Source organism: Salminus brasiliensis, chromosome 9, assembly GCF_030463535.1.
Source record: "Salminus brasiliensis chromosome 9, fSalBra1.hap2, whole genome shotgun sequence".
In the NCBI taxonomy this organism is placed as follows: domain Eukaryota; kingdom Metazoa; phylum Chordata; class Actinopteri; order Characiformes; family Bryconidae; genus Salminus; species Salminus brasiliensis.
This window is the reverse complement of record NC_132886.1, coordinates 14,814,865-14,831,556: the sequence shown is the minus strand read 5'-3', so window position 1 is coordinate 14,831,556 and position 16,692 is coordinate 14,814,865. Positions and strand designations below refer to the sequence as shown.

Below are 16,692 nucleotides of genomic sequence, written 5' to 3'. Positions count from 1 at the left end.
AAGGTTGACAAAACAGGCGTGCTGTGTCCTCTTACTTCTTGGCATGATGCCAGCCTCCTGCCCAGTTGATGGCTACTTCACACTTTCCATCCAGCAGACACTGGGCAGCAGTCAGAGTGGCTCCACCAACAGCCGCCGCATAATCAAATATGCCCTCCACTATCGGACAGTCGTACCCTAGGGGGTTGGTGGACAAAAGACAAAAAAAAGCACAGAGCTCCAAACTGAGGAGGAGGAAAAACAGGCAAACATACAGTTTCCTATTCCATGACAATAAGCAACAATCTCCATCAAAGAGTCAGTGAGTAGGTCAAAACTCCAGAAACACACATGGCGGACATCCAACATAAATGCAAAGTGTTGACTATACTGATTAACTTGACCTGAAGCTCAACTCTTTTTAATGGAAGCTTTATTAGAACAGAAACCCTACACTGCCCTCTGGTGTCTGAACAAGGACATCACATAACATTACATGTGGATGACAGGCTGGTGTTGTGCATGAACATGAATAGGTTTTAGCATTATCTCTTTATGATTAAGACTGATAAAACAGCCCAGCATTTAGCTCCTGAGAGGGAGCCTGACAGATTCACAGGTCAATTGTGCCAGGTGTAATTATTAGGGATGCACAAAATGAGACTCAGTATTAGCAGGTACCTGTACAGACTTGTACAGACAGGTACCTGTACAGATTTTGACAGATTTAACCAATTTCAAACCAGTGTTTTGACAATACTGTATTCATGAAGAACATACTATTTGTATTGTGTATTCATTTTTTTATTGTATTTTTGTATTCATTCAATTATTGCATTTATAAGCCTCTACTTGTATTTTGCTGCAATGCTAATCCAAGTGGACATACTCTCCGTTTCTGTGTATCAACAGATATATTCACAAAACCACTGGGTATTAGCATCAGCTTACAATTCTCTTATTGGTGTACTCCTAGCTTTGAGTTTGTTATGCAATAGAGAGCTGTAAACTACACGGACAATAGTATTGGGACACCTGCTTATTCAATTTTTCTTCTAGAAATCAAGGTTATAAAAAACACAGTTGATCCTGCTTTTGTTGGAATCAACCTCCAGGGAAGGCTTTCTACTAGATTTTGGGGAATTGCTGTGAAGATTTGTTGAATGATCACCACCATACCTCTACATCTCCAACTCCTTCCAAAAGTACTGGTTGGTGCACCATCATTGCAAAGAACACAGTTCCACTGCTCCACAGCTTAACGCTGGGGGCTTTATACCCCTGTAGCCAATGCCTAGCATTAGGGCATGGTGCCAGTAGGTTCATGTTTATCTGCTCCAGAGACTCTTATTATATTGGCAATACTTTTCTATAGGGTCTAGACAAGCTGTGTGTGTGCAGTAATTCAGTAATTAGTGCAACTTAAAGTTGCAGGGGTGTCCATAAATATTTGGACATACAGTGTATGATGATGTTTTGTTGTTTTGAATGGGATTTGGTCATCTGAATAGACACAGTGTGTCAGCAGCGTCTCATTTGAAAATGGCTATTACAAATGAATGAAAAGAGTCATGTGCAGCACTTCTGCAATCTATAAATGATATGCACACATGATCTATCACAGCATCATATTACATATTTCTCACCAACTATATGCATAAATACTGTGCATCCTTACCAAAGCGAGTGAGGAGACCGGCCAGTGCCTTCAGTGCCTACACCTAATCAGCACTGAGTCAGGATTATCACAGTATTCATTCTGTGTTCCGCAAGTAACTACATGAAGGGGACACATTCCCAAAAGATGTGCATTTATCCCATCATAAAAAACATTCCTTTTGCAATCCTCTGTATCCACTCCAAAGCAGGTCGAAAAAAGGTCCAATAAGAACATCCTTCACCTCTTTTCCTATTGAAACAGGCTACACTTTAGCCTCATGTTGTGTTCCGGCTAAACTGAGAAATCCTGCTATGTAAAATATCCCACAGTCCACAGTGTGAAGCATACATGTAGTGTGAAGTACACACATGCATGTGTGGTTGGTGTGGCGCAACAGATAACACCACTACCTGCCACTGAGCTACCACACCATGTGGGAGACTGGGGTTCGATTCCCGGTCCGGGTGACTATGCTGCGCTACACCAATAAGAGTCCTTGGGCAAGACTCCTAACACTACACTGACCCACCTCTGTAATACGAGTAACCTTGTAAGTCGCTCTGGATAAGAGTGTCAGCTAAATGCCGTAAATGTAAAATGTAAAATGCAGCACCTCTTACCCAGCCCAAAATCACCAGACTGAGGGTCATCGTTGTCTCCGTTTTGGCTGATCTTGTGGAGATGCTCCAGGTAGGAGTGTGTGTGGAACACCGCCATCTCCTCCATTGATGCCGCATGAGGCTTAACCACCCTATAATGGTACTCAGTTTCATCTCAGGGTATCATTTAATGTCAGGAGATTTTACAAATTATACAAAACAGTGCAGCAATAATACTTTATATAATCACTAAAGGGGTTGGTAGTTTAATCTATTTTTGTTTGTTTGTTAAGTGAAAGCTGAGAATTACAGTCCTGCCACAGTCCAGTGGGATGAAGGTGAATGTGAAGAAATGTACACACCTCATATACTGTAATAAGCCATACGCTTCAATCAGGGAATGAACCATACTCGCCTGTGGGAGCAGACACAGAAGAACAGCAGGCGTTATGCTTTCAACGTTAGGCCTACAAAAACAGGACAGGGCTAAACAGTTTCAGTACTAGTCATGCTGCCATGTGCCTGCGAGTGAGATCAGAAACTGTACAACAAGCTCTAGAGCTGATCCCCAGTACCTGCTCGAGTAGAGATGCTTCAGTGCAGCCTAACGCTACTCACCCGGTTAGGCACTTTAGACAAGGTGTCACAAGTCTCAACATACTCCGGACTGTAAATGTACACCACTCTGCGTTTAGTGACTTTTTCATCATCACAGTCACTCCTGTCACACATTTAAAACCGTACAGTTAAAAGCAACAAAACCAAGGGAAAATACATGTAAGGCTCTCGGTATCCTGAGATTTTTAAAACGAACACAGGCGCAGTGTCACCGACTTCCGGTAGCTATGGACACGACATTTCACAATAAGAGCACCCTTTCTTACTATTAAAAAAGGAAATGTTTCTTTTACCCAAAATCGTGTATTTGCTGTTCAATTCAACATCTTAAAAAATATATTAGATTTTACTCTTTAATATAACGTATCTACATTTCATATCAACAGCAGTTCAACAACAACAACAACAACAACAACAACAACAACAATAATAATAATAATAATAATAACAATAATAATAATAATAACAACAATAATAATAATAATAATAATAATAACAATAATAATGATAATAATAATAACAATAATAATAACAATAATAATAATAATAATAATAATAATAATAATAATAATAATATTAATAATAATAAATAGTTATAGTAGTAGCAGTAGTAGTAGTAGTAGTAGTAGTAGTATGAGAAGAAGAAGAAGAATCGATTTCCAGGCTCTTGTTTTGCCCTTTCCTCGGGCCTCTGCATCTTAAACGCGCATGCTCAGTGCCATCTGATTTTTTTTAGTGCTAGTGGTGTCGATGTGGCTGTAATGTAAATTTATCTCGACTAAGCTCAAAACTAACTGCCACAATAATGAAGGTTTCAGCTCTGCTCGTGTCGTTTCTGTTTAGCCTCTCTGCAGCAAACGAGGACGAGCGGCTTCCTAATAAATGTGAAGGTAAGCTGCTCTCGAGCTCCGGATGAGTTCAGACTTCAGAGTGGATTTAGTCGCAGTTTCTAATAAAGAGGTTTTATTAAGTCTAAAGGTTCTGTTCTTCTTACTGAATATTGCTGAATAACTTTATATAAAGTTCTTGTTAAAGTTAAGGATTCCTCTGCGTGCCTCTGCATTGTGGATCTGTTGATTTTCTTGCTTTCATAAAGTTTACTCATTAACATGGGTACCACGTCAGTTACCACCTTTTCTTATCCAATACAGATGCTGAAATTTTAGGTGTTGATGAATATGGATCCCTTTTACTAGCCTTTTATCTGGTGTTTAATTATTTGTACTTTTATGTAACTTTAACTGCTTTTGTTTTTTGTTTTTTTGTTCTGGTTTGTCTTCTTTTTTTAATTATGATTTATTTTTTATAGGTTTTATTACCTAACTACCTAACACCATTTACACTCTGTAAATGACTTTTGTGAATTTTTTTTTTTTTTTTTTTTTTTTTTTTTGGGCAGTATGCAAGTTCTTGACAGTGGAGTTGCAGGCAGCCCTTGAAAAGACCGGCCGCTCCAAAGAGGTTATGGAGCTTGGAGAGGTGCTGGACACTGGAAAACGCAGACGCAAAATCAAGTACAATACCTCGTAAGTGAAATCACTGAATGAGAAGAACCAGTTAAAATTCATTTGGAGTATTACAGACTGGTGTAGTCGCTCAGTTTCATGTCATTGTGCCCCCTTTGTCTAGTAAAAACATTAAGTTGACCTCTAATTGACTATGGGTGATGTAGTTGTAGTTGATGGTGATCATGCTTTGTTTTCTGAAGAGAAACCCGGTTGACCGAAGCTGTGGACAACATCTGCGCAGGGATACTGCAGTACAGCGTCCATGCTGAGAGACCGGGTAGCCTCCGTTATGCTAAGGTTGTCTACCAGAACGCAAGTCAATCCTTTTCCTTCTTATTTATTTTAAAGCCTGACTCTGACTCTGTAATCATCAGCTGATTATTTCGGATCTTCAGGCGATTCTTGTTTTGATGTTTTAGTAGTGTGTCTCATTGTGTATAGGTGTGTGTTTCAGGGCACCAGTCAGACCATGAGTACACTGAAGAATCTGGTTGGTAAGGGAGTCAAGGTTGAGCTGGGTGTCCCTTATGAGCTCTGGGATGAACCATCAGTGGAGGTGGCAGACCTGAAGAGACAGGTAACACTCCAGCTAAGAAAAAAACATCTGTAGCGTTTAGGATGAGTGTGAGTGTGCTCTTGTTCTTGTTGAAATAACTTACTTTTAGTCTGCATAGTGTAAAGATTTGGTACAGGATACTCCCACATGTCTGTTTTTGTTACCCATAGCAGGTGTGAGGTAGAGGATAATTAAAAATGTGGGGAGGTGATGGAAGTGCATGGTTCTGAGTAGAGCTAAATATACATTTAAACTTAAAAGCATGGTTGAAGAGTTTGAGGAGGTGAGAGGTATGTTAACATGTACTGGTAACACACACACACACACACACATACACTATTATGTTTCAGTGTGAGACCATGCTGGAGGAATATGAGGAGGTGGTAGAGGACTGGTACTTCAATCATCAGGAGGAAAGACTGGAGAAGTTTCTTTGCGAATCTCATGTTCTGAAAAGCTCAGAAATAGGTGAGAGAGGTGCATCCACACATGCCTTTGAATAGGAAGACTCTTTCTGCAACACGTTCTTCATAGAAACCACATGGTCTTGTCCATTCATTCACTTATTCATTTATTCAAATAAGAAATGCTGAGTCAAGGCTGATTAGCTATCACACCACTAGACGGGTGACGTGGAAAAACATTGAGTGCATTTACATGCTCTTATGATCTGGTCATAATCGTTTTTTGCAGTTATCTGGTAGTTCAGGTGGTCTTGTAAACAGCATACTCTGATTTCTTGGATCAGACTTAGAAATCCAATGAAGACAGCTGGATATTAGCTCAGTAATCAGGCTGAAAGAAGAGCAGCATTGCAAAACCATAAAACCAAGTTTCAAGATCAAGTTTTGCCTGAAAATGTTACTTAAACTTAAAGCCGCGGCAGGAGGTTTTTGTGACATTCTCCTGTGAGATTATAGGCTAGAAGTGTGTTGATCCGATTACAGACTATCTAATTTTCTGCAGTTAGAGGACTATTAAGTGCATGTAAACACACCCATTGATTATCTTCATCTGTAGCTGCCTTCAGCAAGGGGTGGGATATACATATGAGGCAGTGAGCGAACTGTCAATTCTTAAAGGTGTTAGAAGCAGGAAAAAAAGGGCGAGCATAAGAACCTGAGCCACTCTGACAAGGACCAAATTATGATTGGCATTAGAGTTTACATTAAAATCACATATTTGTTGTTGTTTTTGTTTTTTTTTTTAGAATGCCTGAAGGAGGTTTGGAAAGGTGACATGGGGATAAAAGGATCAGCTGAGGGGTCGGAGAGCAACAGAGAAGAAGATGGACAAACGCATGATGCTGGAGAACTTTGATAGCAAAAAAAGACTAACAAATTCAAACATCTGGACAGTTTCTCCTGCTACAGTATGTCCTGAAAAAGATGGGCGAGCCAACAAATTGAAAATGGCACCTAATGGCATCTTGCTTTTCTTGGTACTAGTCAACACTACATGGACAATCAGAGAAGCTTCCGAAGGTTTTTTAATGCGCAATGACAAAAACTGTGACTGGTTTTATACCATACTTGCCTTCTTTTCTCTCCTGAGCAAACCTGTACCTCACTAACAGTATCACGTCATCCTGCATGGCAGTGTGTAGCCAAGCGCTGATGGCACCTTACATTTGTTCTACAAAATGGTTGCGCTCAAGTTTACAGGATGGTTGTTTTTATGAGGTGCTTGATAATTGATAATGAAGATACTCCATTCATTGTACCTTTGTGCTACAAACTGCCTCAGTGTTACGTAATAGAGCATGTGTCAGGACTCCAGCACAGTAGTTTATGAGCATGTTACATGGTACTATTTTTTTTCCCTTTTTTTTTTCTTTTCCTTTTCTACTGAGGCGTGAACAGTTTCAGTGCAATGAGACCGGTTTGTGTTTGCAATATGTACATTTTTATGACTTTTTAAATAAAATATTTTATTCAGTACCTGCTGTACTGACTCAATTATTTTATTGTGTTATTGTGTAGTCCAATATGCTTAGTTTTGTACCCCAGTTCCAGTCCAGGTTTCCAGAATGAACATGTTTGGTTGAAGGTACGCTAGTATTACTAGATGGCTTCTAATTAATGCATTCAGCTATTGCTGGCACACATGCAAGTTCACACAGCTTGCTAGCCCCTGTAGAGAGTATTGCCAATAGAACAGTACACTCTGGAGCAGATAAATATAAACCTATTGGCACCATACCTAAAGCCAGCTATGGGCAAGAGGGGTTTAAAGCCCCCCAGCATTGTGATGTGGAGCAGTGGAACTGTGTTTTCTATAATAACGGTGCTCTATCCAATGCTTTTTTTTTGGATGAGGTGGGGTGATCATCCTGACTTTACTAACGTTCTTGTCACTCAATGAAATCAAATCCTCACAGCAATGCTCCACAATATAGTAGAAAGCCTTCCCTGGACAGTAGACACAGTTACTCCAACAAATAAGGATAAACCCTTTTTAATACCCTTGGTTTCAGAAGAAACAATAAATGTGTCCCTTTACTTTTGTCTGTATAGCTCTTTATATTGGCATTAGGTTTACGATTATTTACTCCAGACAGTCTAATTCTTTTGCCGATACTTCTCTACAGGGAGTAGAGAAGCTGAGTTTGTGCATTTGCACATCTGTGTCAGCAATTGGTTCAACTTAAAGTAGCTCAACACATTTATTAGAAAGAGAGTCCGCAAACATTTGGACAGAAAGCGAATTAGAGTTGTAGGGAAAAGACACAGAAACGTGCTGAGCCCTTCAGGTGAATCTAATTGGACATCATCCGTCCTTTCAGAATCCCTCTTGTCATTGGCTGAGATTCTTGTCATCTGTCTGAATTACCCTTAGAAAAGCCCCACCTTTTACAAAGTCACTCTACCAAGGTCGTCCACTAAGATGGAGCATTTGGTGGCTGTCTGTGGCTTTCTTTTTGGGTTCTTGTTCTTCAGGTTTCTTGATGTTGAGTGTTACACATTTGCTCCTTCTCCACTTGTCAAGTCTCTCCCTGAGCTTGCAGCTTATGAACAAAGCAGCTTGAAGAAGTGCAATGACCAATTCTGCTTGCACACTGTAGCTGTGAAATGCGGCAAGGCCTCCATGGAGGTCCATGTTAAAGCTGACTTGTTTGGTACAGGTGTTCATGTACATGCTAGTGAACTAGCAGTGTTCTCTGCAGGTTCTGATGAACACTCCTGCAGAGCCAGAGAGGCTGGAGAAGCTGAATATGTCATTGAAGTGCCATTTGACAAATGTGGCACTGGCTTTCAGGCAGGTTGACCTTTTTAATGTTTGGTCTTTATAGTTAAGGTTGTAATGGTGGTTGTGTGTTTAGAATAGGGTAGACTAAAATGTGTGGGGCAGGGGGTTCTCCAAGGCCAGGGCTGGGAACACTGGTCTAAACCCTCACTGACCCACACTGTCTGCATTTGATTTGGATGTTTTTCTGTTTTTGGATGTTTTAAAGGATCCTTAATGTTCTGTTGCAGATGAATGGTGATGGAATGATCTACTCTAATCTCCTGCTCTATTCTCCCACTCCTCCTCCACGTGGTATTATGAGACTAGGCCCTGTGACCATTCCCATTCAGTGCTGGTTTAGTAGGTAAGAATCTATAAGGCTGGCTAGATATGCTACATGCTGTAGTTCTGTAGAGTCTTCTCACTGTTCCAAATGAATCTCTCCTCCTCACTCACACAGGAAGTACAGAGTGAGCAGTGCGGCTGTTGTGCCCACCTGGTCACCGCTTATCTCCACTGTTTCCCAGCAGAGTGAACTGGACCTGGGCATAAAGCTCATGACACGTGAGATGAAAACTTTTTTCTACAATACTTCTCCCTTTAATACATTGTCCATTAAAATTGGTAATACTTATAGTATACTATTGGTATTTAGACCGTGATGTGTGGCGTTTTTGTTTTTTTGCCAACTGGCCAACACCACTGCAGTTGATTTGCATTGCAATAAAGTTGAGACTGGAGTGCAGCTTTAATTCAGAGGGTTTAACAAAACCTTGCATTAAACTAAAGTGTTTAGGAGTTACAGGCATTTTTGATGTGAGTCCTTAGCAGTCAATGACCGCCTGAAGTCTGGGACCCATGGGTGTTGAGTTTTGTCTTGAGATGCTTTGTTGACCTTAACTGATATATGCTTGAGCCCTTTGTTCGCCTATTCTATACCTCTCTTGCCATCATTTTGGTTTCATTTGTCCAAAGAAGTTGTGTGGGTGGGGTGTTTTTTGACTTGTGACCCCTGGACCATGCGCATGTTTCTACTGTCCCTAGCTCTCATGTTCCCCCTCTTCAGTGCCTATTGAGTGTTTCTATCTATTCTATTAAATGCAAATCCAGCACTTGATATTCCAGGTCTTTATCTCCTTAATTTGTCATGAAATAGTGAGGGATCCTTCAGTCCCATAATTTAGGTTTCTCTAGGAAACTTACTCGGCAGTCCATATCTTAATAGGACACCTGCTGCTATAGACTTGGACAACATGGGGTTGTCAAACCTTTGCCCCCTTTGTTTATTTAAATAAAACAGTGGTCAACTGACTTGGTTGTAGTAATAGAACTGCTTAGTTATAATAAATGTGCTTTAAAAAACAGGTCATTATTCACTGGATTAAGCAGGACAATACTTGTCCAATACAATGTGAAAATAAGGACTGCGTTGGAAGTACCTTCCAGTTAGCACTCCCCTGTCACAGCGCTAGAGGGCAGCAGTGCTGTGAGGCTTTTCACTCTGCACTGATGTACACTGGTCAGGGGTGCTGTATGTAGGGGAGAAGTTGACCAGGCCAGCTTAGAAGTATTTTGGCTGCCTACTGTAATCTTTTAATGGGACCTGAATTTACTGGCACCACCCATGACTGTTATCTGCTTTGCTTCTGTCCAGGTGACTGGAGCAGTGAGCTGCTTCATGGTGTCTACCAACTGGGTGAGGTGATAAATGTGGAAGCCTCAGTGGGAATGGGTGCTCGCATGCCCCTTCGTGTGTATGTGGACACCTGTGTTGCTACGCAGTTGCCTGATGTTACCACCAGTCCCAGATATGCTTTCATTGAGAACAATGGGTAAGAGCAATAGGTTTTTGAGCTGGAGGTTTGGTAGAGGTGTGACTTTTGGGTCCATTATTAACCTGTCTTACTGTCCCATTTCAAATGGGAAGGGTTAAAAAGGTGTCGTTACTGCTGCTGATGGAATATTGTGCTATATCATGTAGGATGTAAAAGCTGGTGTTCTCCTTCTGCAGGTGTATGATTGATGGTCTAGTAACAAGCTCCACTGCCTCCTACTTTCTGCCCCGCCTTCAAAATGACAGACTGCAGTTTCAGCTGGAGGCGTTCAGATTTCAGAATTCTCCCAGTAATGACAGTGTGGTCAGCAAATGGTTTCCTCTTGCTTAATATACCTGCCGACAGCCTCGTTATTATGAAACCTTGTTTGTGAGGAATCCCTTGTAATTCATTTTGCAGATCTTAATCACCTGTATTCTGAAGGCTGTGCTCATTGGCCAGGGCTATCCTGCGGCGCGGGCTTGCTCTTACATGGATGGAAGGTAATATCCAAGCATCTAATACACTACACTCTCAAACAAATGTGTAGAACATGTGCTGTTCATTTTACCACATCTTAGACTTGTCTCATCAATTTGTATTATTGATTCCATATGTAAAGTTTGATTAATTAGTGGCACTGATGTGTACAGACATGAAGTTCGAGTTGTGCTATTTTCAATTATGGATTTTAGTTGCCTGCTTCTTGTATTTGAGGTTTTGTTTCTATGTATTGATTATACCCTCTTCCCCTCTAGATGGAGGTCTGCAGATGACTCTGACCAGGTGTGTCTGTCCTGTAGCCATGGTCACTTGGATCAGTCAGTCCTATACAGTCAGTCTGGTGGTTACCGTAAACTGTCGAAGAGGCAAAGTAATGGGCAAAGAGGTAAAGCGGTCAAGTTATGCACATCAGCTATTTTTATTGGTGTTCTGATGGCATGTATTTATTCTCTTCAATGTACATCCTGCTGAACTCTATCAACTATGTGAAATGTTTACCAGCATTGCCTGACTTCAACAGCAGTACTCTCTCTCTTTCAGAATGGGAACAGCTTGCCACTCTTGGACCTTTTGTTGTCCAACCACGACGGTGATCAGTGATTGCTGTCTGGTGAGTAACCCAGGTCTGGTTTTCAGGCACAGTTTGAGTCTAGTTGTCTAGCATTAATGGAGCAGTCCCATTCACTAAGTAAAATTAAGGGCTGGCATTAGTTAGGGTATAGTACTTTTTAATGAAGGCTGATGAGTCACTATGCTGTTAACCAGTTGGTGTAGCCACATCCAATGCTCTGCTTCAGGAAGGTCAGTATTTACCGACACCACTAATCACTTGCTTTAATCAGTCCTACGTTCAAGTAAATCAGCAGAGCTGCAAATTAAACTGAACAAATGTGTAAAAGTAAAAGAAGTGTTACCAATAGAGTGGGACTCTCTGGAGCAAACCATACCTAACCATTAACATGATGCCTAATGCCAGGTATTGGCTAGAGGTATAAAGCCCCCCCCAGCCAAAATCCTGAATGCAGTCCTCACAACCAAAATAAAGTAAAAAGCCCTCCCTGGACAGCAAACAGTTACTCCAACAAAAACAAGATCAACACTTTCACTTTCACACTGTGCTAGTTTCTTGAACAGCCTCATAAATTAAAAATAAATTAATAATTTATTAATAATAAATTCTTGCTCCAGTGTAAAAATCAGGTTTACCAGGTGTTTCTGTATTTTCTGCAAGATGTAATGCAATGCTTTGTTCAATGTGCTTCCTTCATTTCAGCTTTGTTTCAAGGCTTGTTGGCACAGATGTTGATCATCCAGCTCCTCTATTAAAGTTTTTACACCCTAAACCTTTTGTATTCATTTGTATAACAGGACAGAAGGTAACTTTTTGACTCTGATGTGCTAGTTATGCATAGGGTCTCTTTAGCTTGGGTTTCTAATTTAAACTAGGTGAAGTACTAAACAGTCTTTAAATGTTTAGACAGTGAAGACTTTCAAAATTCTATTTCTAATGCAAATTTCCTTTTCATTAAAAAAAATTAACTAAGGGTGCCCAAAAATTTAGCTTTAATCCCCCCCCCCCTCTATCTCTCTAGTCTGTAAAAATGTTTGCGCACCCTTAGTGTTGCAAAGGCTCAGTGTTCTTTAATTTTTGACTTGTAATTAACTGGCATGGGCTCTCCTATGCTGGTTAAATATATGGGGAAAAATAAAATTAATTCCTGGCCTTGGGAGAGTCAAAGGTATTTTGCTAGTTTTCTACAGCATGGACTGTTAAATGACAGTTCAAAAAATCTGTGTAGATCAACAAGATGAGATCTGGAAGGCTAAGATTATGCTGGTAAAATGTGCAAAACCCCTTGAATGTCTGAAGAAGCTGCAGAGTGCAGTTTGGGGTGGGGACTGCTTAAAATCAGCTGAAACTCATACCTCATATGCTTGCAAATATCCCAAGTATGTTTAAACAAGGTATGCATGCACTCAGTATTGTTTGCAATTATTTCATTATTTTTTTATTTATTTTTTTTCATGAAGTTTGGAAAATGCCATAGCTGTTTTATGAGGACTTTGTCTGTTCTTATAAACACTGCTTTCTGCACAAGCTTTGGCTGTGGTACAGAATGTGCTGTGAAATGCACTTCAAGCAACCGTTATGTTTTGACTCCCTTAATGTATTCTGACTGCATAAATAAAACACTAGGTGACCGGTACAAGGACAGGTGTGCTTAAAAGGCGTTCAGCACCACAGTCTCCCTCAAGGGTTTTTTGTTTTTCATATGTTTCTAATATCCTTCTGTGCAGAAATGCACTGTTTAAGGCATTGTATGTTTGTATGGTTGCTTGGATAACACTGCTGTTAATTGGAGGCAGGATTAAATACCACAGTAATTGCCCTTTAGATAATGTTTTCTTTGTCTAGGCATGGATTTGTTTTGATAATAGGACTGTGGAATTTCCCTTCCTGTGCTGCATACTTTCAATCGCTGGTCTTGAGTGTTGTGAGAGCGTATCTATGTAATTAATACTGACATGCCTTGTATTTCACTGGCACTCCAATCAGCAGCTGTGCTCCATAGATTTGTCTTTAAGGAAATTAGCTTTCACTGAATTGCTCATTCCAAAACAAACAGAGCTACATCATGATGTACAGCCGCATTTACAACAAAGTGGGGTTTTGCAACGGACATCCTGAAACCAGTAGAGAAGGTAGTGTGCTTTAATTAGTATAACTAATAAACCTATGGTTGTAAAATTGGAACAATATAACTATTTATGAACGGCATAAAAATAAAATAACAAATGCAGGGCCTGACGTCATCTAAAGGTTATGTGGTCACAGCAGTAAATGAAGGTTCCTTAAAGAACCTTGTGGTAGAGTTGTTTAAAGCAGTGGTTGTCAAGCCAGTCCTCAAGGACCTCTCATTTGGTCTGGACTTTTCATTTAAACACAACTCACAACACTTAGGAAGCCATAGAAGAATCACGTCCCTAAAGAACCTTGCAATAGATGGTTGTTGGAAGAAGTGGTTTTCAAGCCAATTCTCAAAGACTCCCACAAATCACAACACTTGAAAATAGAGTGAAAAGGCCGGGAGGACCAGTTTAAGAACCACTGCTTTAAAGAACCTCCACATCTAAATGTTTTATTCCTTTTTCATTTATTATTATTTACAGCGTTTGGCAGATGCTCTTACCTGGAGTCACTTACTGGTCAGTCATGTTACATGAGTACACACACAGAGCATTATGAGTCTTGCTTGTGGACTCTTATAGGAATATTATATGCCTGTCTGGGCTGGGGATCCAAGCCCACTTTTCCACATGCCACAAGGAAGAAAGCAGCGGTTATACCCATTACTCTACACTAACCATATTTTTCCTAGAACCATATGCTCTATAGGTCGGTTGTTAAACCTCTAAATAAGCTTCACTGCTAAATCCACACTCTTACTATGTGCAATACCCGCCCCCTCCCACATGTGCAATTAAGAGTCATTTGCAATAATCTGTAAATAATATTGTTATTGCTTTTTACTTCTTATTTATATTGTGTATATAGTGTAAATTATTTATCTACATTTTTTTTGTAACTGAGTGTCTTGCTATCCCTTTCTGCTGTGACACTGAGAATTTCCCCACTGTGGGACTAATAAAGGATTATCTTATCTTATCTTAAATATAAAATACCAAAAAAGGCTTTGTTGCAATGCTACTGATTAATCATTTATATAACATTATATATATAACATTATATATTATAACATTATATAATCATTTACACACATTATATAAAGATGTATACCAATTGGAGGATTTCCCCAGAACCTATAGGTCAGGTCTAGAACCATTAAGTAATGTTTGTGGAAGTGTATCTGCAGATGAGCTCCAAGTAATTGTGATGTACAATCATCATGCCAGTTCACCTCTCAATTAAAGCTGTTATGCTTGTCTGCTGTCCAATTCCTTCAAAGTCAAAGCCGCTGTGCACCAGTGCATGAGCGAGTACGCACACACACACACACACCTGGGAAACAGTCCTCAAGGGAAGTCATCAATCAGCTTTATGGGACTTCTCTGGGAAAGTTGCTTTTGTCTCCCCTTCCTCCATCCACTTGTTCTTGACTCCCCCCCCCCCCCCCCTTCTCTCTTGCACATCCATCTGTAGAAGCTTCACTTCAGCACCAGAGCTCACTGTTTGGTCAAGTGTTCTTTCGCTTGTGTTCAACTGACACTAAATTGATGGCTGCTTTCAGTCATGCTACTGCTTTCAGTTCTTGGCGTTGTGCCCTCAAATGACACACTTCAGTCCTCAAGCTGGAAACATTTCTTTTTCAGGTCTCCTCAGAACACAAGAACATGAACATGGTGTTTCTGAGGTTGAACAAACAAGCTGAGCCAAATGAAATAGTTGTGAAACTACATGAAATAGTTGTGAAACTACATGAAATAGTTGTGAAACTACATGGACTCTTCACTGCAATGCCATTGAACAACCGCTTTTGCTTCCATTAATACTTTTTGGATGAGAGCAACCATGACAGCGACCAGGCCCCTCTTTCGGTGTAAACAATCATATTGCTTATATCGTGGGACAGTAGCGCCACCATGCATAGAAGCTGCTGCGTGGCATTTTGCTCATCCAGAAGGGAAACAAACCCTAGTTTTCCATTTTTCTTATTCTCCCAAAGAGCAAGAGCCAGCAACAGGCCATCAGGCCATCTGCAGATAGGATGAAAATATTAAACTGGGACCCAGTCATGTTAGCACGTGTGCATGTGTGGCAAACGCTTAATCGCAGGTCAGTTAATGATGCTAGGGCTAACTGCTATAATGTTAAAGGTTCGAGTACTGAATGCTGATGCTGCACCGAAAGAGCAGAAACATTGAACATAGTGGAAAACCAAGGAATTGTCAAATAATCAAAATTATTAAATTCATTAATGAATAAATTGAATTGTTCAGCACAGCATTCGTCCGTTTTGACGGAGGCACTCTGAAAGGACACTCATCAGCCCCTATTTCTTTAATTATTGCTCAGCAGGGAATTCTTGTTTTTTGCCTAAAACTAAATTGCCAAAGGCCTGGAAGCGAGTATTTACTGCCAGTCAAATAAAAGCAACTGTTTTCTCGTTCAAAATAAGATGGGGGGGATTGCGCAAGGGCAAAGTACCCGGATGCGTTGCTCTCATTCTTTCTGGAGATCTATCTTTCTGAAGTCTTCACCTCCAACACTAAATATAGACCTCACTCAGCTAAAGAAGCATTTCTGAAGGCAGTATTCAGATGCATCTGGTGGGGTTGTTGCTGAAATATGCAAGAATGTAGTTTTGCAGGAGCAGGGTTGGTAAGCACTGCTTTTCAGAACGAATGGTTTCAGCTTCTATGACTTCTACTTTGTTTAGGTTGAGAACCTTTAGAAAGCAGCATTATGTGAGAACTGGTATTGTTGGCTCCTGGGCTCTCATGCAGCTGGGCAGTGTAATTCACCTGTAATTTCACTGCAGCAATTTGGCTTTGAGCCGCACCTCAAGGGCATGATTTACACATGCATTCTGGACAGGCTGAGAGACACAGACCCACACTGAAAGTGAATGAAGCGCATGGACTTCTGATAGAGTAACATTACAGGATTTCACACGGATATGAATCGGGTTATGAAGCATTATGCAGTTCTTACGAGAGGTATCACCAAAGTTGCATAGTGCAGTAGCAGTGTTCCTACCTGGAGTAGCAATGACAAAGACGTCGCTCCAGCATTATCATGATTTTAAAGCTGTTATTTTAATGTAACAGGTTGCCTTAAAGTTAAGGTTGCCACATTGCCACAACATAACAGAACAATTTAGGGACTTTCATTTTTGGAAGATTTGTTACTTCAGTATCAGCTGCAGTTGTAATCAGTCTTGTCATATTTCAGTGTGTTCAGGAATTATTGACATAGAAATGTCCTGTTCATGGTGTTCTGTTACAGAGTCGATCATTCAAAACGCCCGCCTGCAGCCAGAGGCACTGGGAGGTCCCCTTCTCACTGGTTTGGCCGTAAGAGAGCGCGTGTGTGCATGTGGGAGTGTGAGAGAGAGCGTGTGGGAGAGAGCGTGCGTGACGTCATGCCGACCCCGGACCCGTGCTTTAGACCACAGTGGCTTCTCCACAGAGTTGTGCCAGTCTGTGTGCCACCCTCTGTGCCACCCTCTGTGCCACTCTTTGTATTGATGAGGATTGACGTTTG

The 16,692-nt window shown here is 40.7% G+C and overlaps 3 protein-coding genes across 4 annotated transcripts in view; 2 read left to right on the top strand and 1 right to left on the bottom strand.

The window, feature by feature from the left end:
• The window catches only part of hdac8 (histone deacetylase 8), a 30,573-nt gene extending 27,517 nt beyond the window's left edge, over positions 1-3,056 (bottom strand). The window contains exons 1-4 of one of the 2 annotated variants that reach the window (XM_072686762.1): positions 2,857-3,056; positions 2,601-2,653; positions 2,260-2,390; positions 36-177 (exon numbers count right to left, since the gene is read on the bottom strand). In XM_072686762.1, coding sequence (XP_072542863.1) covers positions 36-177; positions 2,260-2,390; positions 2,601-2,653; positions 2,857-2,970 — 440 coding nt within the window. In that variant the 5' untranslated portion in view covers positions 2,971-3,056. Of the gene's footprint in view, positions 1-35; positions 178-2,259; positions 2,391-2,600; positions 2,654-2,813 lie in introns of both variants that reach the window. The other variant, XM_072686763.1, reaches the window with a different exon arrangement.
• A 532-nt stretch (positions 3,057-3,588) lies between these two features.
• On the top strand, positions 3,589-6,860 carry cnpy4 (canopy FGF signaling regulator 4). Its single transcript, XM_072686761.1, has 6 exons — positions 3,589-3,746; positions 4,256-4,382; positions 4,565-4,661; positions 4,819-4,941; positions 5,271-5,388; positions 6,131-6,860. Exons 1-6 carry the CDS (start codon positions 3,662-3,664, stop codon positions 6,238-6,240), a joined length of 660 nt encoding a protein of 219 aa, XP_072542862.1. The 5' UTR covers positions 3,589-3,661; the 3' UTR covers positions 6,241-6,860.
• Positions 6,683-16,676, top strand: LOC140562421 (zona pellucida sperm-binding protein 3-like). The gene is made up of 9 exons (XM_072688054.1): positions 6,683-6,726; positions 7,860-8,178; positions 8,397-8,512; positions 8,609-8,712; positions 9,803-9,980; positions 10,160-10,286; positions 10,383-10,465; positions 10,721-10,851; positions 16,435-16,676. Exons 1-9 carry the CDS (start codon positions 6,683-6,685, stop codon positions 16,674-16,676), a joined length of 1,344 nt encoding a protein of 447 aa, XP_072544155.1.
• Positions 16,677-16,692: the final 16 nt, after the last annotated feature.